At 66.3% G+C, this 24,422-nt stretch overlaps 1 protein-coding gene across 9 annotated transcripts in view; it reads left to right on the top strand.

Annotated features, from left to right (window-relative positions):
• Positions 1-24,422, top strand: part of KCNQ1 (potassium voltage-gated channel subfamily Q member 1) — a 308,703-nt gene that overhangs the window by 30,485 nt on the left and 253,796 nt on the right. For all 9 annotated transcript variants that reach the window (XM_059150971.1, XM_059150927.1, XM_059150937.1 and 6 more), the window contains exon 2: positions 16,156-16,246. In XM_059150971.1, coding sequence (XP_059006954.1) covers positions 16,156-16,246 — 91 coding nt within the window. The remainder of the gene's footprint in view (positions 1-16,155; positions 16,247-24,422) is intronic.

Here is a 24,422-nt window from a genome sequence, read left to right as displayed (position 1 = left end):
CCCCCAAAACCGGCTCTGTGTTTCCGTGATTTCCGTTGTGATCTTTGTCATTTCCTTCCTTCTGTTCACACAGCTCAGTGCTTTTTTTAGTGTAAAGTCGGGTTCTTCTTAACGTAGATGTTTGTCACTACGGACCTTCCCCTAAGCTCTGCTGTCGCGGCATCCCATGAGTTTTCATTGGTCTCGAGGTACTTTTTCTGCCTCGAGTTCTCCTTTGGCCCATGGGTGCTCAGAAGCACATCATTTAGTGTCTGCAGATCTGCACATTTCCCAGTTTTCTTCTTGTAAATAGTTTCTTCTTCTTCTTCTTCTTCTTTTTTTTTTTTTAAAGATTTTATGTATTTATTCGACAGACAGAGATCACAAGTAGGCAGAGAGGCAGGCAGGGAGAGGGCAGCTGAGCAGAGAGCCCGATGCGGGATTCAATCCCAGGACCCTGGGATCATGACCTGAACGGAAGGCAGAGGCTTAACCCACGGAGCCCCCAGGTGCCCCTTATAATTGGTTTCTAATTTCTGTGGTTGGATAAGATGTGTGGCATGATTCTGACCTTGAATTTACTGAGACTTGTTTCATGGCCCACCGTGTGGTATGTCCTAGAGAGTGTCCCCGGTGTGCTCGAGAAGGCCGTGTGTCCTGCCACTGCTGGATGGGGTGTGGTGTGTGTCCGCAGGTCCATCGGGGCTCAGGCGGGTGGAAATCGCTGGTTTCCCGTCTGGATGACTTATGCAGTGTTCAAAGGGGGGAATTGGATTCTCTGCCACTGTTGGATTCCTGGGTCTCATTTCAGATCAGTTAGTGTTTGTTCTATATATTAAGGTGCCCCTGCGCTGGGCCCGGAAATATTCCAGTGTTAGAGCGTCTTGTGAGTCGGCCCCTTATTGTTAGGTCATGACCTTCTTCATATCCCGCTGCCGCCTTTGTCCGGAAGCCGATTTAGGGCGACGTGAGTCGTGCTGTCCCTGCTCGGTCTGGTTCCCGCTTGCGCTCGCTGCCTCTTTCTGCCCCTTCGCTCTGAGCGACGCGCGTCCCCGCGGGCAGAGCGCGTCCCCGCCCGCAGAGCGCGACCCTTGCAGGCCGCACAAGGTGGGTCTTGCCGCTTTAGAAATGAGGCGGTGCTGCCGTTGGTCACTGGCATGAGCTCTCTCTTCCGTGCTGCGGGGTGCCTTTCCCCTTTCCTGGTGGGGTCTTTCGCTTCATACAAGGTCTTGTTCCCATGAGGTCCGACGGGCTTGCTTCCGCGTGTGTTCCCCCCGCTCTGGCTGTCGGAGCCCGGAAACCCTTCCAAGTCCAGCATCGTGAAGCTTTCCCTGCTGCCTTCCTCTAGGGGTTTCCCATTTGGGGGTCTCGGCTGCAGGCCTCTGATCCATTCCATGTTCCTTTTCACGTGGGGCGTGAGGCGAGGCTCCAGCACGGAGACCCGGACTTCCCGGCGCCGCTGGCTGGGGGGGCCGTGGGCACCTGCTTGGACTTGCTTTCCTCGGGGACCGTCCACCCTGGAGACCACGTGTTTCAGTTCCTCTGTGTCTCCCCCGTTCTTCCCCACGGCCGCCGGGAGGCCCCCCTGCGTCACGAGCCAGGGTTCACTTGGGGGCACTAAGTCATTTCCAGGATTTTGCCATCGCAGATACGATGTTCAGTGACTTGCCTCGTGCGTTTGCATTTTCATGGGGTTGGAGGCATTTTGGGGAGTTTCCAGAAACAGAAGCGCCTGGTGGGGGGTCATTAGGACCAGATTTCCCGGCAAGAGGCCCCCCACTACGTGCGCCGCCGGCCCTAGGTCTCACCACCTTCCCGCAGCGCCCGGCCCCCACCTCGTGTCATCGCAATCTTGCTGTTGCCAGCCGGACAGCCTTGTTTTCGTCTGAACCGCTAGTTATACCGACGCCTTTCGGCAGTTTTCACAGGCCCAGAGGTCATGTGTGCGTGTGTGTGTCTGCAAGTTGTTTGTTTGAGTCATTTCCAAATTTTTCTGTGGAGGCTTTGGTCCTTGGTCCCTTCATTTTCAAGTCATTTATGTCTGGGGACGTCCGTCCTTTGGCCGCGGTCAGTGTCGTGAATGTCTTCTCTCAGTCGGTGTTTTGTCTTCTGACGCTGTCTCGGGTGCTTTTTGGTGTGAAGACACGTTCGGGTTTGTCAGTCTTGAGTTCTGTTGCCTCCGTGTCGTGAGTGGCGCCGGAGAGCCCTGGCCCCACACCACGGTGTGAGGACCGTTCTCCGTGCTCGCTTCTAGAAGATGGGGCTCGGCCATCTGCATCCTGCCTGCGTCCACGTGGAGTTCAGCCTGTGCACTCTGAGGTCACCTATTTCTGGGGGCTGTCCAGGGTCCCTTCCTTAGCCGTCCAGCCCACTCAGCAGCCCTCTGGCCTCTGGGAACAGCGGAGGCAGGGAGCCCAGGAGGCTGCTGCGGCAGGGGCTGGGGACAGCTCGCTCTCTGGTTGGGATGGGGGTGAGAGGTGAGGGTCTGCCGCTGTAGACAGCTGTGCTCTCGGGAAGAGGGCACGGTGGGGGCACGACCCTAAGCACCCTAAGGTGCTTTCTCAGCATCTGGGCATTGGTGTCTGCTTCTGAGGCAGGGAAGGGGCTGGGGTCAGAGGGGGGCAGGGCGCCCATTGTGGGGTGTGTCCCTGGTGCAGGGGGTTCCCGCTGGGGGCTCGAGGGATGGCCTGGCTGGGCTAATGGGTCTCTACAGGGGGCGTGGGAGCAGAGTCTGGGGCCAGATGAGCGCCGGGGGACGGTGAGGAAGGAGGAGCCCAGGAGGGCAGGTGTCCTGGCACCAAGGCGAATGGGCGCAGGAAAACAGGGCGGCATGTCAGAAGGTCCTGACGGGTTTCGGAACGGGGGACCTCTGGAGGCCCGGCTGCACCCCAGGAGCTGCTCCAATGCCGCACCCAAAGCACCAGGACGGCTGTGGATCCTGACACAAGTGTCCTGGGCGTCACTGGGGGGCATGGGGGGGTGATGCCCACAGGGGGCTCTCACCTGGCTCTGTATCGGGGCCCCAGCACCGGCCTCAGGGACTGTGGACTGAGGGGACTTCGTGGCGTGAAGGGTGTGGGGGACGCGGCCTGAGTTCTGTCTTCTCCCCCTCTCCACGCAGTGCCCCGTAGCCGTGATGACGCAGTGGCTGCCCCAGCTTCCACGCCAGGAGCTCACCGGTGGGAGGGACAGGCGGGAGCTACTTTCATCTTGGCTCACAACAGTGTACCCCAGGGCGTGGGGGCCAGGCCAGGCCTGCAAACTCCATCCCTGCCCCAGTGGGTGCTGGACTGGGGTTGGGGGTCCCTCAGGCAGAGTCTCATAAGCCAGGAAAACAAAGCCGCAGCAGAGGGGACATCAGAGGAGGGAGGCCTACAGCACTGGGCAAGTGTCCATGGTTTGTTTGAGGCACTCGCCTGAGCATCCCAGGAAGGCTTCCTGGAGGAAGCGTTGCTCAGGGTGGAATCGAGGCTTCTACATCACGGTAACATCTGCCCTATATTGGGAACCCCTGGGGTAAGCTATGTCTGTGCGATGGGGAGTGCGGGGTGCGCCGTGCGTTGGGATGGAGCCGTATGTGCAACGCTCCGCTTTCTGTTTCCTGAGAGAGAGCATTTTTGTCTCTGCAGGGTGGCTTCGGGGCAGGGCCGATGGGACCATGGCTTCGCGATTGTGTCCCCTGTGCTGTAGCTCAGCATCTCTGCTCCAGGACCCCCACGCCTGGCAAACCCGTGCCCCTGTCCAGGGCCCGCAGGGGCTCGCTGCTCCGAGGGGGGACTGGCCTCCGGAGGGCTGGGCAAAGCCGCGTGCGGGACGCTCGTCAGCCTTGGGCAGAGGCGGGGGAAGGCAGGGCAGTGGGCGGGCTGGGGTCCGGGCCGGCAGCTCAGAGGACGCGTGGGCTGTTCTGGGCGGCAGGCAGGAAGCCAGCCGTGCTCCTGGCGGCTGCCTCGGGGTGCAGGCCTGTTGCTGGCGCTTCCGACCCCGCGTCCTGGCTCTTCCTTTCCTCTGCTTTGTTCCCTCGTCGGCCACGGGCTCTCTGGGCCGGACTGGGAGCGGGTCCCTGGCTGGAGAAGACAAAGAGGGTTCTCGGGCCAACAGGGAGATGCCCACCGAAATGACCGGTGATAGCCAGGAGCGCCCGCTGCCCGTCCCTCCTTTCGGATTGGATCTGTCCTGGCGCCGACTCTCCTTCCCGGTGTGCAAATGCCCTGGGTTTCCCTCCTGCCTCTGGGCGGTGCACAAGAAAGCAGCGTACCACTGGTCACCCTCCTCCACTTGGGGTCTGTGGGGCCCGGGCCAGGTGCTCAGAGGGTAAACAGCAGATGCCGGCCAGAGCCTGTGTCCACGCAACCTGGGAGGCCTGGGGCACCTGGATGCCTCTTCTGCCCCCGAGCAGGGCCTTCCTCTGACCTTGTTGCCGGCTGCCCCCCTGGTCCTCCACCCTGGTCCTGCCACCCTGGCCTCAGGCCTTCCAAACCCTACCACAGGCCCTTTGCATAACTGTTTCCTGCCTGCAATATCCATCCCCCAGCTGAGCTGCTCGTGCCTACCTCCCAGAGCGGCCCCCCTGCCCTGCCGCTTGCTGGGACGGCCCCTCTGTTTCCCCGGGGCAGCTGTCACTTCGCCCCGTGAGATTTGTTTTCTGATTTGTTGTCTCTCTTTCCCCAAGTCGGCCTGACTCATGGAAGCCGACGTGGCGCCTGGCTCACCACAGGAGCTTTCCACCTGGGGGTCGGGTCGGGGGGAACCACGCTGGGCCTTACAGGTGGGCGAGAAGCATGCGTGTGGTTCTGAGCACCTGGGGAGCGACCAGAGGGCGTCCTGGGGGTGCCACACGACACGGAATGGGACCAGGGAGGCCTCGCAGGGCCCAGTGTCCTCTGACCTGGTGGTCAGCCCCTGTGTGCACGGGACCCAGTTCAGCCAAGTCCTGGTGACTCCAGGCGACTTTACTGCCATGACCGGTGGCTGGTAGTGGGGGAGGGAGCGTGGTTCTTGCCTCCCCTTGGCCTGCTGGGCCACCGTCCAGGGGTCGAGGATGCTGACACGAAAATAAAACCACTCATGGCATCCGGCGTTGAGTAACGCATGCCTGGGGTGGAGAGAGGAACATGGAGGCCCCAGGCCTGTCCCGCCACCCAGCTGGCCACTTCCTCCTTGCCTGCTGGTCCCCGAGAGCAGCTCTCGCTGAAGGCAGGACCCAGTGGGGAGCCTGCACCCTGGGTGGGGGGGGGCGGGGGCACGGCAACCCCTGAGCGGCCACGGGCCCCATCCGCCTGGGCCCCTTCCGTGGACACAGGGAGCCGGTGTTCCCGGCGGGGGCGCGGCGGGAGGAAGCAGCACAGAGGAAGGGGCGCGTCTGTGGCAGGCCAGCCCGAGAAAGAGGAAACGGCCTCTCCGGAGTCCGGCCGGGCAGGCGACCTCGTCTTGTCCAGGGTGCTGATGGGAAGCACCCACAGGCGGTGCCCGCCACGTGCCCGACGCCTGTCCCCCGGTGGCTGAGTCCCGCGTGGCTCTGATGACACATGTCCTCACCCAGGACTCCCCCTACCCCCCACCATGCCCACTCGGGGCCCCTGCTCCGAGGACCTGCCGGGGCACACATGTGTCCAGCCGAGGGGCTGGAGGTGCTGTCGGGCCGAGCCACCCCCTGCTCCCACTGTGCCTGATGGCTCGGAGCCACCAGCCCCTGCAGGGCCAAGTCTGGGGGCGGGGCTTGGGTGTCAGGGCGCACATGTGTCCCCCGCGGGTGTAGTCTGAGAGCCCAGCTGAGGCTGCAGCGGGGGGGAACGGCTTTCTTAGCTGCACGCCGCATGTGGACGCAGCACGGACGCTGTCCTCCAAGTGGCGGGCTGGGGCTTCTGCGCGGGGTGGGGGGGTGGGGGGGGCTCCGGGCTGGGTCCCTGGGTCAGGGGACCCTGCAGACCTTGGCAACTGACCATACCCACCATGGCCTGGCCTGGGGTGGAGATGCTGGCGGGGCACACGGCCTGGGGGGTAGAGGGGTTGGCAGCACGGGGGCGGGGCTTGTGCTGCGTTAGAGGGTCAGCAGCAGAGAGGGCCTCGTGGTGGAGGTGGGGCATGTCTGTCTCCTGCCACCAGGGTCTTTGTGTCCTCTCATACCGACATCCCTGCCTCACTCCCCACCTGGAGGCTTCCTTGCCCAGCTAGTCTCTCGGGGCCTGGAGTTGGGGTGCTACCCCCTTGGGCCTGGGCCATGCTGGGGTTCTTGGGGGCCCTCAGGGGCCAGCTCGTTCCTCCCCGGTGTCACACACACCGCAGCAGGAGGCCAGCGAGGCGCCGTGCCCGGCAGTCCCGAGCCTCCCTGTGACGGGCAGAGCCAGCTGCGAGGCCCAGGTGAAGGGCCTATTCAGGAGGCGCGCCCGGGGCTGTGTGGGTTGGCGCGTCCCGCTCCCTGCGGGCTGTCCCGTCACTGCGTTCTTGTTTTGGCAGCAGAGGCTTTCCTGGGCCAGAGTGCTGGGGAGTAGATGCTGGGACTTTCCGGCTCTGCAGGTGCAGGAGACAGGCCCTGGCCCCGGGGAAGCGGCCAGTCCACCCTTGGCCCTGCCTCCTGGGGGCCTTGAGGGGAGGGGGGTGTCCTGCTCAGGACGGAGACCGTGGCCGGGCTCTGGGGCCCTCACCCCACTCACTGGGGGTCGTCTCCCTGGAATGCCATGAAGCCAGCCCCTGCCCACTCTGGGCTGTCTGTGGGTTCCTGGAAGCCAGCCTCTTGTTCAGGGAGCCTGATCCCTGGGCGGCTCCTTCTGGGCCTCCTGTGGCAGGAGGAATCCAGGGAACACTGGTCACCTGGGCCCTCCATGGTGCCAGGCCTGGCATCTGCCTCCGCACCTCCCCGGATGCCAGCCTGCTGGGACAATGGGGACCAGGGGCTGGGAGAGAGGCCAGGGGCCACCCCCAGAGTGGGTGGGGTGTGAGCTGAGGCCGGGGGGCGTCCCGCGTCTGCTGGGTGGGCCGCCTCGACGGGGAGCTAACCACCTCTGGCTGCGAGCGGTTGGATGGGTCGGTCCAGGGGTTGGGTGGGCCCTGTCTCGGGCTGGGGGCTGCTGGCTTGTGTTTTCCAGCCCCCAGAGATGCCTCCGCCTTCAACCAGCGGGTCAACAGCTTGGGGGCCGTCCGGGCAGAGGCCGCGAGGCTTGGCCCGACAGCTGCGTCCTCAGCTGCCTCTGTGGGTCAGGTGGCTGTGGGTCTTGGGCCTGAGGATCGACTTCACGGATGAGCGGCTGTGGAGTCTGGGGTCCCGGCTGGGGAGCCACGGAGGCTGGAGGCTGAGCACAGAGAGGGGTGTCTTGGGCCATCTGGACCATGAGCTGGACTGTCCCTGGCACGTGGTGTCCCCAGCTCCTGTCTGTGAGAGCAGCCGTGAGCCGCTCCCGGTGAGCTGACTGCTGTGTGGCCTGGGCCCGCCTACCCTCTCTGAGGCTCGGTTTCTAGAGAAGCAGGGCCCCGCCGGCCTGCTCTGCCAGACCCCGTGCTCAGCACAGTCGCAGCTCGGAGGCGAGGCACGGCCCCAGAGCGAGGGTGGTGCTGCCCGCCCCACGCTGGCCTTTCTCCTTCCTTGGGGGGACCCTGGGCTTGGCGTTTCTAAGCCTCTGTTTCCCCGCCTGTGAGATGGACATCGGAATACCTAACCTGCTGTGTCTGTCGGGGGCCCGGGAACCCCGGCTCTCACCGCTGTCCCTCTGCCCAGGGACCACAGGCTGCCATTCCCCGCTGGTGGGTCCCCGCTGGACCCCCTGGTGTCCAAGCATCAGATGAGGGACCTCGGCCCAGGAAGGCGGGACACGAGAGCCCTTCCAAGGCTGGGACAGCCGTTTCAGCTGGAATTGGCAATATGGGTGCCGACACTACCCTCCCTCACAGGGCTGAGCAGCCCCTTGGAGGAGCCGCAGAACCCTGGGGGTCCGGGAGCCCCTCCCTGGGGTGTAGCCTAGGAGCCGCCAGCCTGAGGCTCCTGGTCCGGTTTAGGGATCCACGGGCGTCTGTGTTGGAAGAGACCAGGGATCCTGGGGGGCCTTCTCTGGCACCCTGAGTCTGGGCGCCTGCTTCCCTGCCTCTTCACGCCACCTCCTCCGTGAATGCTTTACCGTCTCCCTGTGGGCCACGTTCTCGCCTCTGCTGTGCCTGGAGCAGGCCCCTGCCTCTGAGAAGCCCTCCCTGATCACCCCTCCCGAGGGCAGCCTCAGAGCGAGGGGCTCCAGGGGAGAACGAGGCCAGCTGGAAGCTTCCACCTACCCATCTCAAGTCCGGTGGTGGCCCTGGGCCCACGGGGAGGGCACACCGGGGCCAGCTGCTGAGACAAGGGTGGTGCCAAGCCCCTTGGGGATACACGGGGAAGCCTCTTTCCCCTGCAGGGCCTTGCTGGTGGTCCTGAATTCAGTTGTGGGGCTGGGCAGCACCCCACAGAAGCCCCGTGGTCCCGGCTCCATAGCTGAGGGGACACTGGTGCAGGCCACTCTGATCATGGCCACAACGGAGACAGCCCAGGATTGAGTCCAGGCAGGCCGTGAGGCACCCTTCCCGGGGGGACAGTGAGGCTCAGGTCACACGCGGCTCTGTTTCAGGGACCCCTCATGTCCCCTGGAATGGGGCCGAAGCCTCCACGGTGGGACTGGAGGTTTTCTCCAGCTGGAAATGAAACTGTAGCAGGAAGGACTTGGGCTGGACGCAGGAGGGCCTTCCCCCAGCAGGAATGAGCCACAGACCCCATGTCCTCCTGGCAGAGGTGGGGTCGTGGTGACCTGGCTGCCCGCAGCTCTGGGGGCGTCCTTCTGCCCCACCCTGTGCTCTCTCGGGCCCTGGCTGAGGGGTCCTGGGAGTCCTGTGTGTGGCCCTGGGGTCAGGAAGGCCGCAGGGCCCCCCACATGCTGGCTCTGCTGCTGCTGTCCTCCGCGCTCGGCCCCCTGTGGGAGGAGGGGGCAGTCTGGCCCCCGGTAAGGCTGCAGGGCCCCGCTGTTTCCAGGCCGAGGCACCCCCCGAGACACAGGGAGTGGGGAGCAGAGCGCAGCTGCAGGCGAGTCCACGCCCGGACGTCTCCCCAGGGAGAGGGACGAGCGTGCCCCTGGGCACAGGCGTGGATGGGCCTGTGCACACGGTCACTTGAGTTCGTTCTTGCGGCACCTTCTGCGGACACACGAGGAGGTGACTCATCGCAGGGCAGCCAGGCTTCGGGCTCAGGGTGGGCGCCGCGCTGGAGGCCAGGCCACCCCGGGAGCCCTGGGCCTGGACCGGCTGCCTGTCCTGCAGGTGACCCCGTGCCTGCGTGCCTCCCGGGGCTGAGCCTCCTGGCCACTGGGCCGAGCCTGTCTGGGGCCTGTCCTCCCTCTGCCAGGCCAGACGCAGCTCCTGACAGGGGCACCGAGGAAAGCTCGGAGCCCCTGCCGCCAGGAGCCCTGGGCTGCTGTTTTCCTGGGGGTGTGCAGTGTGGTTGGAGGAAGCCGGTGCTGGTGTCCCATTCTCGGCTGGCCGCGTGGTGCCGTGTGACTCCGGGCAATGACCTGCTGTCTCCGAGCTGCCCCCCTCCCCCTGTGACGAGGCGCAGGCTCGCTTCCCAGGCTTCTCGTGAAGCCTGGAGTGCACAGGAGGAAGCGGGCTTCCCTCCCGCTGTGCCGGGGCCTCAGGCCCGCCGGGACTTAGGGGGCTGCCTTGGGGCTCCACGGGAGAGAGGATGTGGGTCTCGGCTCCACAGGTGGGTAGAGGGGCCAGCACGTGGCTGGATGCTCCCGGGTCAGTCACCCACAGCCGGACGATGGGCCACAGCTGCCAGTGTCCTAACCAGGGAGGCCCCCCCTCAGCAGCCCTCTGGTGCCCCACAAAAGGTGGGGTGGCACGTCAAGCTCTCTGCTGACGTCCCTGCCCCAGGCTGCCCCCAGCTGGCCTGAGTCTTTGGGTGGCCGTGGGGATGTCCCTGTCCCCCCGCACAAACTGGGGCTCTGTGTGACGAGAATGTGCAGCAGGAGGAGACCCCGGGCGTTGGGGGTCATTAGTGCAGCCGCGGGGGCCACACAGACCTATCGCAGCCGGGGTCCGGGGCTGCAGGGCGGAGCTGGGCCATCGGCCGAAGTGCCTCCCACTGGGGAACCCCTGTCCCTGTGCCTTGTGGCCTAGGGTGTGTGCGAGGGTGGCCGTTCGGGTGAGCAGCCGCCCTTGGTCCGTTTGTCCCGAAGGGACCGGGTGTCTGTCTTTGTGGTGCTCGGCTGTGGGGGAGCTTTCCTGGGCCTTCCCAGGAGAGCAGGAGCCCGTGTGTGCTCAGCCGTCCGGTGCTCCGGGGAGAGGCCTGGAGGAGACGGTGTGCGTGGACCCTGCCGTGTCCGCGCTGGGCTGGGGCCTCGCTGAGCCTTCACGTCGGGCTCTGCGAGGGCTGGGGGCTGGGGCTGCAGCCCAAGCTGGCACAGTGTCCCCTGGGGCCACCTCCTGGGGACCACACCCTCAGAGCCCTCCCCAGTGCCTCCTGCCCGCACTGCTGCCATCAAGAACACCCTCCATTGCTGGGGAGCCCCCCTGCCCCCAGGCCCTTTTCTGCCTGGGCTGTTGGCTCCCCGCCTGGGGTACGTGCGTGTGGGGAGCTGCCTCAGGGCTGTGCCCGCGCCGTTGGAAGGCCCTGTCAGGTCCTGGCTGGGCCCGTGGAGGTGGGGTGAGGAGGGGAAGAGCAGAGCACAAGGATCCCCCCTCTTGAGACACTCTGGAGGCCTGCATGGGGAGGTGGCCCTGAGAATTCCATTCACTGAGTCCTGATTGAACCAAAATGTGCCTTCAGTCAGTCGTCCGGCAAAGTGTGCCTTCAGAGGGACCCCGGCAGGTGGGGCCCTGCCTGGGCGCCCCCTTGTCTGTAGGGGAGGCGGCAGCAGGGGGTCGGGGGTCGGGCCCAGCGGTGTCTGGAGGGCGGAGGATGTTGGGGGGGGGCGGCCGGCGGGCAGAGGGGAGATGGCCGGGGCTCGCCAGGGGGGTGTCCTCTGTCTCCCCCGCTTGTCCCCCCCATGATGGGGCCTGGATGGTGCAGTGTGCAGAACGGGGACCTCGAGGAGACGCATGCACGTCCTGACCCCAGCGACCGTGACCTCATCTGGAGGGGGGTCTGGTACAAATTTCAGTAACGAGAAAGGGAAACATGAAAGGAGCCACGGGACGTATCTTGAGTTACGTGTTAAAGACTGACACCTTCACTTTGACCCGACTCCCAACACTGGCTTCAGAAATTCACGGACGCGTCCGTGAGGATCATCCTATCACGTGGCGTAGTCAACCAGCCAGTGCGCGTGGTGCAGGGCCCAGCGTGGCCCCACATGTCCGGGTCCCTGGAGCCTGAGAACGGGACCTTGTACGGCGACAGCATCTGTGCAGGTGGGGCTGGCCCCAGCATCTTGAGGGGCAGAGGTGATCCTAGATCCCAGGGGCCCTGCATATAGCGAGGCCCTTACGAGGCGTAAGAGACGGGCATGTGACTGTGGAGGCAGAGACAGGGCAGGGAGGCCACCAGCCCAGGGACCCCTAGGGCCCCAGCCCTCCCCGCCCAGGGTGACCCCCTGCCCATGACTCGGTGAGGTCCATGTACAGCGTGGTATTCCTGCCTGGGGGACCATGGCACCGAGTGCCAAGGCCACGGGGGAGGTTCAGTCTCGGCCTGGAGCCAGGCCTGGGGGGGCATCCCGGGATGGCAGCTTGGGCTCACTGCGCCCGTGACCTGGACAGACTCCTGCTGGCTCAGGGCCTCAGGGACCCCATCAGGGGCTGTGACCTTGCTCTGTACTCCAGGGCTGCCCAGGATGGAGGGCCAGCGGCACGGCCCAGAACCCCTGGAGAAGGCAGGGCACCTCACCCCAGACTCCCCAGCCTCACTTGGGGTGTGGGACCCCTGCTGCACAGGGCTTACAGGAAGCATCACCAGGCACGGGCTGGGCCAGCAAGAGGACCTTGGCGTCCCTGCTGGGCAGGGTTGTTCCCTTCCCTGGGGACAGCCCCACAGGACCTGAGGCCACCCCCTGTGGGAGTCCGGTGTCCAGGGAGTGTCACGACCCTGGGGCAGGGCCGCTTGCCCTTTGTTTGTTGGGGGTTGTCCTTTGGAACCTTCCTTTGGGGCAACTTTTGTACCGGGAGAAGCCCCCCCCCCCCATACGGCTGGGTTTCCCCCATACGGCTGGGGTTGGACATCAGCACCTAATCTGTTGAATCCCACGTTCAGGACCCTGTCCAACATTGGGCTCAAGGTCATTGTGACAAGCCTCTTGTTTCTGGGCTGGTGAAGGTCCTGTCGCAGACGGGCAGGACTCCGAGCCTCACTCTGGCCCCCTACAGCCGCCGCCGTCCACCAGGGCCACAAACGCCTTTACTTCTGAGAAGTTTACAGTCGTGGTAAAATACACATAAAATTGACCATCGTGGCCACGGCAAGCGTACGTTCACAGCGTTATGTGGCCGTCCGCAGTGCTCGTCCCCAGAGCTGTCCACCTTCCCAAACGGAAGCGCCACCCCTCGTGAAACACCGACCCCCATCCCTCCCCCAACCCTGGTGACCACCGTCCACTCTCTGTCCCTGTGAATCTGGGGACTCCAGGGACCCCGTGTGAGTGGGTCCCGTAGGACTTGTCCATCTGCGTCTAGTTCCCTCTCACACATGAGCTCTTCCTGGGCCGACAGGGCTCACATTGTCCTCACGCACCCGCTAAATCAAGCCTCCAGGCCCAGCATGTGCCCATCCTCTGTGAGCACCTTTCAGCGCCCTGGAATTTCAGCTTACGCCCTGGGGTAACCTGGGGGCCCGGGGCCCCGGGAGCAACCCGTGCTTTCTGTGTGCGGGCTTCGCGTGAAGGATCGCTGACGTCACCGGGAAGCGTCTGGGGTGGACAGCTGCCTCCCGGCCGCTGGAGACAACTCCCCAGGGGCTCACAGCTTTCCCGACGGCCCTCCCGGGGGCACAGGGGCGGGCTGTGGCCCCCGCGGCCTGGAGTGCCCCCTGCTGTCTTGGCCCCGGGCCCTGGCGCACCTCCCGCATTCTTTCCCGTTCCCAGCGCACCTGGCCGCTGCAGGCGCCGCGGTGATGACCGATAACATTCAGGACGTCCCTCCGGCTGGTGCTCGTGGCCCCAGCCCCCGGCCAGCGGCACAAGCAGGCCATTGTCCCTTGCGGCACGGAGCTGCCACCGCGCTGGGGGCCAGCATGGCCTCTGGGGTTTGGCGTTCCTTGTCCCCCCCAGCCAGGCTCCCATGTCCTGACCCAGAAAATGGGCTGGGCCCCTCCTTCCCCAGGGCTGGGGTCTCTGCCCTGCAGAGACCAGAGGGGGCTGTCGGGCACCCCAGGCCGTGAGCCCCCCCCACCCCCTACCCCGAGGCAGAGGCTGTGTGTCAGCATCTCGGAGGCTCCGAGGCCCACCAGGACAGGACACCAGGACAGGACAGATGCACGCTTGGTTGAATGGTTCTTTTTAAAAAAATGTTCCCTATTTGAAGGAGTGAGAGAGAGATCACAAGCAGGCAGAGAGGCAGGCAGAGATGGGGGGAAGCCGGCTTCCCGTGGAGCAGAGAGCCCGATGCGGGGCTCGATCCCAGGACCCCGAGGTCATGACCTGAGCCGAAGGCAGAGGCTTCACGGACTGAGTCCCCCCAGGGGCCCCATGGGTGCATGATTCTTTTTGAAACTAGCAGCATGTGTTAAAATGCCTGATGACCTCTGGAGCTTTCAGGGTACAGCCGGGCTGGGGAAGAACCCCCACGGCCGTGCACCACCCATCCCCTGACCCTCCAAGGAGAGTACCCTGCAGCCGCCCTGGGAGGGGCTCCCCAAGCAGGGCCCAGTCCTGGCTGGCAGCCACCCCAGGCCCAGAGCCTCTATGTGTGCTGGCGTCTCCCTGTAACTCTGACGGGGAGCTTGGGTGAGGACCCCCTTCCTGACCTCGCCTCGGGGCCTGAGCCCAGGAGGGCTGCTTGCCTCCTGACGGTGCCCCCCACGTCTGGGCTCCCTGTGCTTCCTGAGCACAGCCAGGCCCTGGGCGCCGGACGGATGGGCCCCCGGGGCGGCCGGCTGCCCACCCAAGGCGTCCCAGAGCTGGGGTGCGTGGCGCCCTCCTGCGGGGCCTCCGTGCTCCCGCTTGATGCGCTCCTGGAGATCTACTGCTTATGTCTCGTGGCTGAGCCCATAGGGATGGTGATGGCCAGGGGTGGGCTGCCGCGGGGTCCCCGTGTGCTGTCGGAGAGGGGACCCAGTGGCCGGCTGGGATGCAGCCTGGCAGGAACAGGCCCGTCCCGATAGCCTGGGATGCCTCCGGGCGTCCCCTTTGCCCTCAGCTTCGGGAGGCAAGAGGCCCTCGGCTCCCTCACAGACGTCGCTAAGACGGCAGTGGGAGGGGCGGGGCAGAGGAGCAAGGCCTGGGAGGTCAGAGCAGAGCCGTGCTACGCGGCGGGGCCCCCACCCCTCCCCAAGGGCTCAGCCTCCAGAGTGGCCCGGCTGTGCCTTGTCCCCTCCCGTGGCTCCAGGGAGTGTGGGGGCCCCCGCACCTGGGACCCCTGCCTGGAACACCTGTCGGGTGACAACGCGGGGACGGTCCGGGACTCTGATTGCTGGTTAGCAGGTGGGATGTGGCCGTGGCGCTACCCGGGGCCCGACAGGGAGGGAGGGCTACACCCCCAGGCTGCGGGAGGAGAGGGCACAAGCACTCAGTGCGGGTCCCAGGCCCGACGCCCGAGTCCCTGCTCCCATGTCTGGCTGTGCTGCCGCCGGTGGCCCTGTGAGCAGTGGCCCAGGGCCCTGGCTCCTGTCGATGGCAACACCGAGGGCTCCACCCAGGCCGTGTGGCCGTGGAGGTGCTGTGGGTGGGCGCCGTGTCTCCTTTGCGTGGGTGCTTCCTTGGCCCCGTCCACGCCCCGAGATCCAGGAATGGGGCTGGCTGGGTAGCAGGACTGGAGGGCTCTCGGGTGAGGCTCAGGAGCACGAGGCCCTTGTCCTTCCGGTCCATGGAAGGTGCGCTCCGAGCCTGAGCGGGGTCCAGCCGCAGATGGGCGCTCACGCTCTCCATCAGCATTCTCCGGTGTCCCTGGGAGGCTGAAGCCCCAGCCGACTGACCCCCACAAAGGGCTCCAGGTGGGAGACCTGGCCGTATCTGTTAGAGTGCTTTCTGGGGGGCTGGGGGGCTGGTTCTCCTCGGGCAGGCCAGGTGGGACAGGACTCGCTCCTTATCAGCGGGCGAGAGGGCCCGCAGAGCTGAGGCGGTGCCGAGTGTGGCTGTGCACGGTCCCTGGCAGGAGGCGCTGTGTGCTCAAAGGCTCAAAGTCCTGATGCAGACTCAGGAGAGCCCAGGAAGGTTGGAGCGGCGGGGACAGCAGTGGGTGCAAAGGCCCCGAGGCAGGCAGAGCTGGACATCCTCAGGAAGAAGGGCGGGAGGAGGTGAATCATCTGGGCTCAGCGTGATGTCGTGCTAGGGGGAGACGCTGGGGCCTCGCCTGGGTACTTGGGGGGGGGGCTGTGGGGGTCCAGGGTGGAGCCTGATGGGTGGCAGAGAGGGGTCAGCTGGGATCTGGCTTTGCAGGTGGAGCTGCTCAGCCTCCTTGGGGAGGGAGGCACTGGTGACATGTGTTGGCCAGAGCAGCGAGAGGACAGGGAGTGGCCTGAGAAATTGGGGCTGAGCTGGTGGGGGAGATGCAGGGCCTCCTTGGTGGGCGCAGGATGGGCGTGTGGCGGTAGGGGTGGACTGAAAGTCCCCCGGAGCAGGATCTCAGGGTGGGGAGAGGGCTGGCGGTCTGTCCCCGGCCACGCTGCGTTCCCTGCTGTCCAGTCTGAGAGGGATCTCCTGGATGACTCCCTCAGAATTGCCCCTCCCCCAGGCAAGAGGAGGGCTGTGGGGGCCCTGTGACCACCAGGGATGTGGGGGACATCCTCCAGGCCTCTGGTCCCTGGTGACCGCCAGTCGTCTTCCTGTTCTGTCTCGTGGCTTCCCGTTAAGGGAGCCACACAACATGTGGCCTGTAAGCGTGGCTTCTTGGCACCAGGCTCTAAGGTCTGTCCCGCAGTCGTGGGGGTCCAAACTGGTCCTCCATGGCTGGGTGGGTGCGCCCCGCCCTGGGCACCTGCTCCCCGGCGGGTGGGCTGCTCCGAGTTCTCGGATCGTGGGGTGGGGGCAGGGCGGGCAGGCTGGCCGCCAGAGCTGACCGCCGTGTCCTCCTGCCCCGCAGCTTCCTCATCGTCCTGGTCTGCCTCATCTTCAGCGTGCTGTCCACCATCGAGCAGTACGTCACCCTGGCCACAGGGACCCTCTTCTGGATGGTACGTAGCAGCTCGAGGGGCTGTCCCAGCTGCTGGGGCTCTAGTCTCCTGGGCGAGTGGGCCATGGGGTGGACTGAGCTGCTCCTGGTATTTCTGGCCTGCACAGTGACCCTGTCCCAGCGTCTTGTCTGCTGGTCAGCTGCTGTGGGCAATGGGAAACTGGAGGTGTGAGAACCCCCACCCTGACTCCTACATTTCCTAGGATGCGGCAGTTTGGCTTGGATGAGAGGAGCCTGGGAATGGTGGTCTGGGAGGGCTTCCTGGAGGAAGGGGCTACTGAGCTGGGCTGGGAAAGGACAGCTGTGAGCACAGCTTGCCAAACCTGGGCTGTGGCCCCGCATCTGGGTGACTCCTGGGCTGTGGCAGCACACCGACCCAGGGCTCTGCCCAGGGTGCCCGGACTGCCGGGCTGGCTCCTTCCACAGACCTGCGTCCATTCACCCTGACTTAAGGGGCCGTCGTCACTGTAAACCAGAAGTCCAGATGCGCACGGGTCTGCTCGGAGACTCTCCTGTCCTGGGGCAGGCCCGACCCCCCAGGGCCATTCTGCTGTGACAGCCTGGCTGGCCTGGCTTGTCCACTCTTCGGGGTGACGGCTCCCCTCCCCCGCCCACCTGGCGTCGGGACCAACGTGACAGCATCTGATGGACCCCTCTGGGGATGTGACGTCTGTCCGGGGTGAGGTCTTCCTGTCCACCACTGCGGTGTCTGTTTGCCTGGAGGCCTTAGGGTTTCGAGATGTGGGTTAAGGTGGTCTCTGTGACGGCTGTTCCCGGGGACGCTCCTCCTGCCTCCCCGCGGCCCCCAGCCGGGGCTCACTCTCCCATCGTGTTCTAAAGGTCCCCCCCTCCCTCGCCCCAACCCCCCTCTCCCTTCATCTCCCCCCCACTCCCCCCCCCCCACTGCCTCTCTCCCCTCCTCTGTCTCTCTCTCTGTCCCTCTCTCTGCGTGCTGGAAGCCCCGGATGGCCGTCCCCATACGGTGCGGTTTGCTTGCTGGCGGTGTCGGTTCTCTGGTCCCGCAGACTTTCCCGGACGTGGGCTCGGCGCGGGGAGGCCTGGCGGCTCTGGCGGCTGCTGGGCAGGCCCCGCTTTACCGGGCGGCCTGGGCCTGGCAGGGTGTGTGTGGGCTCGTGTTTGGGGGTGACCTTCCAGTCCTAGGTGAAGGTGTTGACTTTTGTCAGCTGTTTCTCGTGTCATGGAGACGGTGGTGGCGGCCCGTGTTCGTGTATGTTGCTGGCCGTCCGCCGTACCGGTCTGTGCTCCTAGACTGCTGTTCTCTGTAAAAGCACGGCGAGCTTGTCGTCAACAAGCAGGACGGTGCGAGTGCCGGGCTTTGGGCGGTGGCTGTGCTCTTCCTCTGGGTCGTCGGGTCCCGGGGAGCTACGGAAGCCGCCACAGGTGCGGCCTGGCCTGGGGTCCCGGGGGCTACAGCGTTGGGGGCAAGGCGAGCCGCTCCTGCGTCTGGGCACTGTGTCAGCCGCCACCATCCTAGAGGCAGATGCCCCCAAAGCCTGCCCTGATGGGCCCTGGTGCTGGCCAGGGAGTGGGGTCCGTCTCCCCGACAGCTGAGGGGTGGGCCGAGCTTCTTGCCAGCCGGCACCTGCTGCCCAGGGAGGGACAGTCCTTCCCTGGCCTGCCGGGGAGCTGCGGGTGGTGGGGAGCAGGGAACGTGGGAGGCGCCCTTCAGCTCACCCCACAGCCCTCTGAGGCTGAGGCAGGGCCCGCAGGGGCCACTGGGGGGCGGGACAGCCTGGGGAAGCCGCCGGGGCCGGCTGCTCCGGACCCTCGCAGACACGGCCCGCAACGCGCTATGTCGGTAGGTGTGTTCCTTGTGGGACACGGAAACCAGACCGCCAGGGGCTTACGCCCAGGACAGTCCGCCACGGCTGGTGGGGGGGGCCCTGCCCTGGTGTGTGCGGGCCTCCGCTTCCCTCTTGCCGGCCGGGAGCAGCTCCCTCCCTGACACGGATTCTCGCATTCAGGGCTCAGAGTCGATGTTGTGTCCTGGGGGTGCCCAGAGCTGCGGGGCTGGGGCAGCTGAGGGCTCCGTTCTCATCCCGCCGCTCCTCTATCCCACCGGCCCCTTCAGCACCCCGGCAGCCCCCCAGCAGCCCTCCCAGCAGCCCGGCTACCCCATCGCAGCTGCCCCCCCATCCCCACACCCCCAGGCCCCCAGCAGACCCCCCAGCATCCCCGCTGTCCCCACCCTAGCCGCCCCCACCCGCCTTCTCTGCCAAGCCTGCGGTCATAGCATTTTTGAGGTGCGCGCGCCACCTGGTGGCCGTCGTCTGAACTGCAGCCATAGCTCCCCAAGGGATGGGGGCTCAGCTTGGACTGGGGTGGGGAGAGGCGTGCGGACCGGGTCCTGTACCCCCTCCTCTGGGTCCCCTGCCCCGGGCAGAGAGCCTGCCCCTGCTGTGTCCCACCGTCCTGCTTCCCCTGGGGGGATGGAGACCCCAGGCAGCCTCCCCGGCCGCACCTGCTGTCCGTCCAGACGCCCTCTCCACATGGCGGCCTGCTTCGGTGGGGTGGGCAGTGCCTCCCAGAACAAATCGGACCGTTCCCCCAGCTCTCTCATAATAAACTTGACTTCTCCCTCTGGACCCCCAAGACGTTGCACACTTGGCAGCCCTGTCCCTCTGCCTCACTCTCTCCCTCCCTTCAGGGCACTGCAGACCCGCGGGTGGTCCTGGCTGCCTCCGGGCCTTTGCATGCACGGTGTTCTCGGCCTGCTGTTTCTTCGACATGTCGCACGACTGGCTTCCCCTCTGGTTCCGGGTCTCAGAGCGGCTGTCGCTGCTTCTGAACCTGCCATCTGGGGCTTCCCCGTTCCTCGGTCCCAGGACACTGCTCTCTCCCAGTTCGGGTGTGCGGTGGGTGTGGGCAGCTCTGCGGGGGGCTTTGTAGCTTCGTGTCATTCATACTCCCCAAGGGGAGACGCCCGGCAACTGCACGGACCCCACGTGCCCAGAATGACGCTTCCGGGATTAGGGCTCCCTGCCTTTGAGCCCCTGGGTCCAGACCTGCCCCCACAGGACACCCCAAGGCCTCAGCTCGGCCCCCGGCTCCGTCCATTAGAGGGGGTGGTCAGGACGGCCTCAGACTTAGCACTCCGGCAGCCTTGCTGAGTTTCCAAGGACTCCCCGCCCTGCGGCTGCCTGCGGCCGGGTCTCCAAGGGGGGTCTGAGCTGGCTGGGTCCGGCTGCCTCTGGAGAATCATGGCCGGTGGAGGGCAGCGGGCACTGGGGAGACAGCGGCACGGAAGGAGACTACCGCAGTCCAGCCTCCAGGGGCACACGTGCGTTGTGTCCCGTGGTGGGTCCAGGAAGGACGTGCGAGGGGAAGACGGGACCAGGGTGGGCTGTGTCCACAGAGATGCTCCGGGCTGCTCCGTGGAGGGGACACTGCAGGGAGGCGGGCAAGGCCCACGGCGGCCAGGACAGGACGGGACCCCACCCACAGCGTGCAGCCTCCAGGGTGGGCCAGGCAAGCACAGGGGCTTCCTGGGGGTGCCTCAGATCCCAGGCCCAGGGAGACCCCCTGAGGGCAAGGGGCGTGGGTTATGGAGCCCTGTGGGAAGCCCAGGCGGGTGGGTAGGGCAGCGCTGCCGGCCACCAGGCGGCGCTGCTGCCCGCAGAATGCAGGCGTCCCTGGCCTCGGGCCCGGAGCGGGCGCGGGAGCCAGACCGCAGCTTGGAGCCGGGAGGGGCCGAGCCTGGTGTGTAAATGGTGGAAAAGAGTCTCTGCAAACTGTGCTTTTCCCGAGAGCCCCTGTTCCTGCCTTTCCTTCCCCGCGCTCGGCCGGACGGAGCCCTGGGCAGTTCCCGGGCCGGGGCGAGGCTGCCGCGGCCTCCCAGGGACGAAGCGATCCGCGCAACGGACCCATTCGGGGCCTGCAAAAGCCATTTTTGGAGGCCGCCCTCTGCACGGCGGGTCTGGCTCTGCGGCCCAACATGGGGCCTGGGGCTGGTTGGGGGCTTCCCGTGCTCAGGGCGCCCTTGCCGCGGGGGAGTGAGCGCCCTGTGGCCCACGTGGGCGTGTGGGGGGCGCGTGTGCCCTGCGTGTCTGCTTGTGCGTGTGTCCACGCCGCCACGTGCGAACTTCCCGCCTGCGACCCGAGGGCAGACCCCGAGTGGGGGGCGGGGACGCAGCAGGCCCAGACGTGGCCCCGGGCGGACCCTCCCTGTGGGTTCTGGAGCCGCGCACAGAGGGGCTCATGAAGGCACGGCACAAACCAGGGGACCCCGTGCTGCCGGTGCCGAGCGGCCCACGGAATTGTCCCGCGATGCTGTGGTTAAAAACCCCGAGAGCCACGGCCCGGAGGCCTGGGGGATGAGGTCATCGCTCCCAGCTTCCTCCCTCGCTGCCGTGGAGGCTCTCTCAGCCCCGCCGAGGTGACCCGGCCCTTCTGCCAGCTTCCCCCCCGCCCCCCGTCTCCTGCCTCCCCGAGACCCTCCCGCCCTGCGGGCCTCCGGGTCCCAGCAGCAGCAGGAGACGGCCCCACCCCGGGACTCCGGACCCTTTGACAGCCCTTGACGGGTCCCCATTTCCGGGAACAAGGTCCAGGCTCTGTCCCCAGCCCCCCTGGCCCCCGAGCACCCCCAGCCCCAGCGCACCCCAGCTCCAGCCCCGCAGACCCGCACGTTGGCAGCCTCAGCCCTCCCCACCCTTCCCCTGCCGGCAGGGACAGCAGGGCTGACTTCTGGGCTGGTGGAGGCCGGCGTGGGAGGCTGCTCTGCGCCAACCCTCTGCGGTGACCTTCTCTTGCGCGGAGTTTGAGTTGCTGGTGGCCGTGGTGTCGCTAACCCCGAGGTCGTCTCTCCTCAGGGCCTTCCTCCCACCCGGAGCCCTCCCCCCACTCCCCACCCCCCGCCTCCTCTCTCTGCTCTGGAACCTTGAGTTCCTTTGTGTCTGTCCCCAGCGCACGGGAGCCGCCCAGGAAAGCTGGGGTCCCGCCACCAGGCTCCCCTCTGATGTCCCACCGTAGAATGGGGGCCACCCCCGCCCTGGCTAGGATGTCTCCTGCACTCCTTCAGCCAGCAGACGTTTATTAAGCACCTACTACATGGCGGGGGAAAGTGTGCAGAGACGTGGCCCTCTGGGGCAGGAGGGGGGCTTCACAGCCTGCAGGGCCCTGCCTGAGGGGGGCCGGCCCCCCAGTGTGGGGAGACCGCGTCGCGCACCCCTGCCCTGTGCGTCTGCGTGCGTCTGCACTCGCGTTCTGCTAGGGCCACAGCTGGGCATTCAGATTGTCCCTCTGCTGGGGGGGCTCTCGGCGGACCCCGGGTGACCGGACCCCCACGGGCCGGCCAGAGCCTTGCTGCTCTCGATGCAGACTCTGAACGCAGCGGAAGCCTCAAGCAGCTGGAACCCGCGTTCGGGTGTTTCCGCGCCCACAGGAGGGAGGAGGGCCGGGGTTCTCTTCAGGGGGTCCTGGCCAGCTGGGGGCAGCGGCGCAGTCTGCAGCCAGGGGGCCTGGGGTCCCCACTGCACGGCTGCGGTACGGAGCAAGCCCCCCCTCGGGGGCCGACCCAGGGTGACGGGGGAAGGGAGGCCGCCTCTGGACGGTGTGGGGACAGAGGAGGCCAGGAGGGCCCAGGGCCCGGGAGGAGGGCCCTGGACAGTGTCGGGGGGCTGCTTTGGGGCGACCTCCCCTATGCTGGGGTGTGGGGGAGGCCCCGGTTCCTCACCCTCAGTTTGGGTCAGGCCCCAGCTCCCCTGTATGTGTCTGTGAACCATCTTAGGGGTCTTTTTCCGGACTTGGAAACTGTTCCTCTCAAGAGACTTGGTCAACACATCAGATCCCCGGGCCGGTAGGGGCCCCGAGAACGAGCCCCCGGCCCCCGGGTGACAGTGAGCCCCAGCCTGAGCCACCCCCAAAGCGGGGGCTCCATGCTTAACACCTGCTCGCTGGGCTGCACCCCACCGTCTGACCCCACCCACACTCGGGGCTCACTGCCCACCCCAGGGCCGCACGCGGTTTCCTTATCAGGTACAGTTGTTGTGGCTTTTGGCCTTCCTGACCGAGACGCGCTGGCCATTCCTTCGTGGCCTTTCTCCTCGGCTTTGGGGGGACAGTACTTCTGTGCCCGCTTTAGAAAGGGGCCTGCGCCCCAGCCCCCAAGGACATCTGAGCAGGAGGAGGCTGAGGGGTGGCGGCTGGGGGGCCTCAGGGTGGCGGCTGGGGCCGTCCCCACCAGCAGGGGACACAGTTTCCGCCCCACCTGGGACCCCGTGCCTGGGGAGGGCTCCAGGGTTCGGACTGGCTGCGTTCCTGGCCTGGAGGCAGCTGCTTCTGGGGGGACAGCTGACATTCCTTCATGTGGGGGTCTGCACTGTGCCGGGAGCTGTGACAGCAGGAGTCCTGGCTGTAACCGGGACCTTCCGCCTGCACACCAGGGCCCTGTGTGTGCACAGTCCTGCACTGGCTCGTTTTCTGGAACAAAGACATCCTCTGTGAGGCCCATGGCCAGGCCCGTTATCTGTCTCCAGAACTATCCTATCGATCAAGTCTGCTCGGGACGAAGTGGGGGGCTTGGGTGGGGGCTCACGGAAACGGCTCCAAGTATCTGGAACCTCCCTGAGACACCCCGCATCCCCCACAGATGCCCCTTGGGGGGAAAGGGGAGGTGGCCCTCAGCGGGTGTGCATTTGCTGGTGCATCTCTGGGGCCTGGGGGCAACTCTACCGGGGCCCCGAGGGTGGCTGGGCCCGGCCGGCACCAGCGTCTCCTGCCCTAGGAGTCGCCCGCGTCTGGGCCTGACCATGTCCACACAACACTTCCTGTTTTCTGGCTGGAAAACCTTGTGATGCGAGCTGTGCCGGCGTCTTCGCTGGGGGCCCCGTGACAGCCCTGGCCGGCACCCCCGTCCGTCTGCACTGGGCTCCGCCAGCCTGTGTGACCCTGCTCCCCGGGGGGCCATCTGCCCCATCCGCAGGCCCCCGAGGACGGAAACGACTGGCCTGACTGTCGGGGAGTAGGAGCTGGGGCGGGAAGAGCCAGGGAGCTGGAACAGCCCAGCTGCGGGGTCGGTGGGCCCCACGGCCTGTCCCGGCACCTGGGGTGTGTGCGTGCGCGTGGTTTCTGGGCGTTTCTCAAAGTGGCCAGGCGTCTGGGTGGCCTCCTCTTCCCCACCGTCCCCCGCAGTCTTTTCTTTCCTCCTTTTGGAAGTTGTGGTGATTTAGCTCTAGGTCGGTAGCCAGACACACAGGCACCCGGGTTGGGGTGCAGGGGGGTGGGGGGGATGGGCGGGGGGGCGCCCCGGCTCTGAGCAGGCAGGGGGCTCGGCTCAGCCTCCAGTGTCGGCAGGAAAGGAGTCTCTCCTGCTGGCCTAGAAAGTGACGCCCGTTTGGGGGGAGTGTGCACCTGCCCCTGGACACCCATCCCCCGACCCCTCCACGGAGTAGGGTCCCCTCGGGCACGGCACTCAGGGCCTGCCGGGAAGGTGTGAGCCCAGGAGGGAGGCCTAGGCTTCCTGGCACTCCCAGGCCGGCCCCTGTGTCTTCCCTCCTGCCTGGCCTGCCAAAACCTGTTGTCAACGTCTCCCCGAGGCCCAGGACAAAAGTCAGACGCCGGGGTGGGGGCCCCTTGCTGTGGGCCCCGCAGGCTCCTCCGTTCGGGACTCAGCGGGATTAGAGTGTGCCGTCCGCGGGACAGGTGTTTCCTTTATGCTCTGCCTGAGGGCTGCAAAGACACTCGTCATTAAGTGCCACATTCAGTGGGGGTCTCGGGCGCAGGGTAGCTGGAGGGCCGGGTTTTGTGAGGGCCTTGTTCTCACATCTGACCCTGGCCAGCTGGAGAGCCTTGTTTGAAGCACGGGGTAGCAGCTGACATAACAGAACGGGGACCGGGCTGAGCAGGCAGTGTGTCGCCGGGCGCAGGCGGGGCCTGGCACTGGCGCTCGGCGGGGGGCTCCCGGGGGGCTGCCCTGGGGAAGGCGTCGGGGTAATAGGATGAGCCCGGAGGGGCCTCGTGGCTGTGGGGTGCGGCATGGCGGTGTCTGCCAGCTGTCGCCGCCCGGACGCGCGCGGGCCGCCCTCGTGGCTGGTCGCCGGGCGGGGGCCACGGGCCCGTGCAGGTGTCTGAGTCACCGCCCCGGGGTACGGCATTCAGACGGGTTATAATCATGTTCTCTGTCTCTCGGGGTCACGCGGAATGAAAACCAGAGCCCCGGC

This window comes from Mustela lutreola, chromosome 1 (genome assembly GCF_030435805.1).
Source record: "Mustela lutreola isolate mMusLut2 chromosome 1, mMusLut2.pri, whole genome shotgun sequence".
NCBI lineage: Eukaryota > Metazoa > Chordata > Mammalia > Carnivora > Mustelidae > Mustela > Mustela lutreola.
This window is presented reverse-complemented; position numbering and strand designations above follow the sequence as displayed.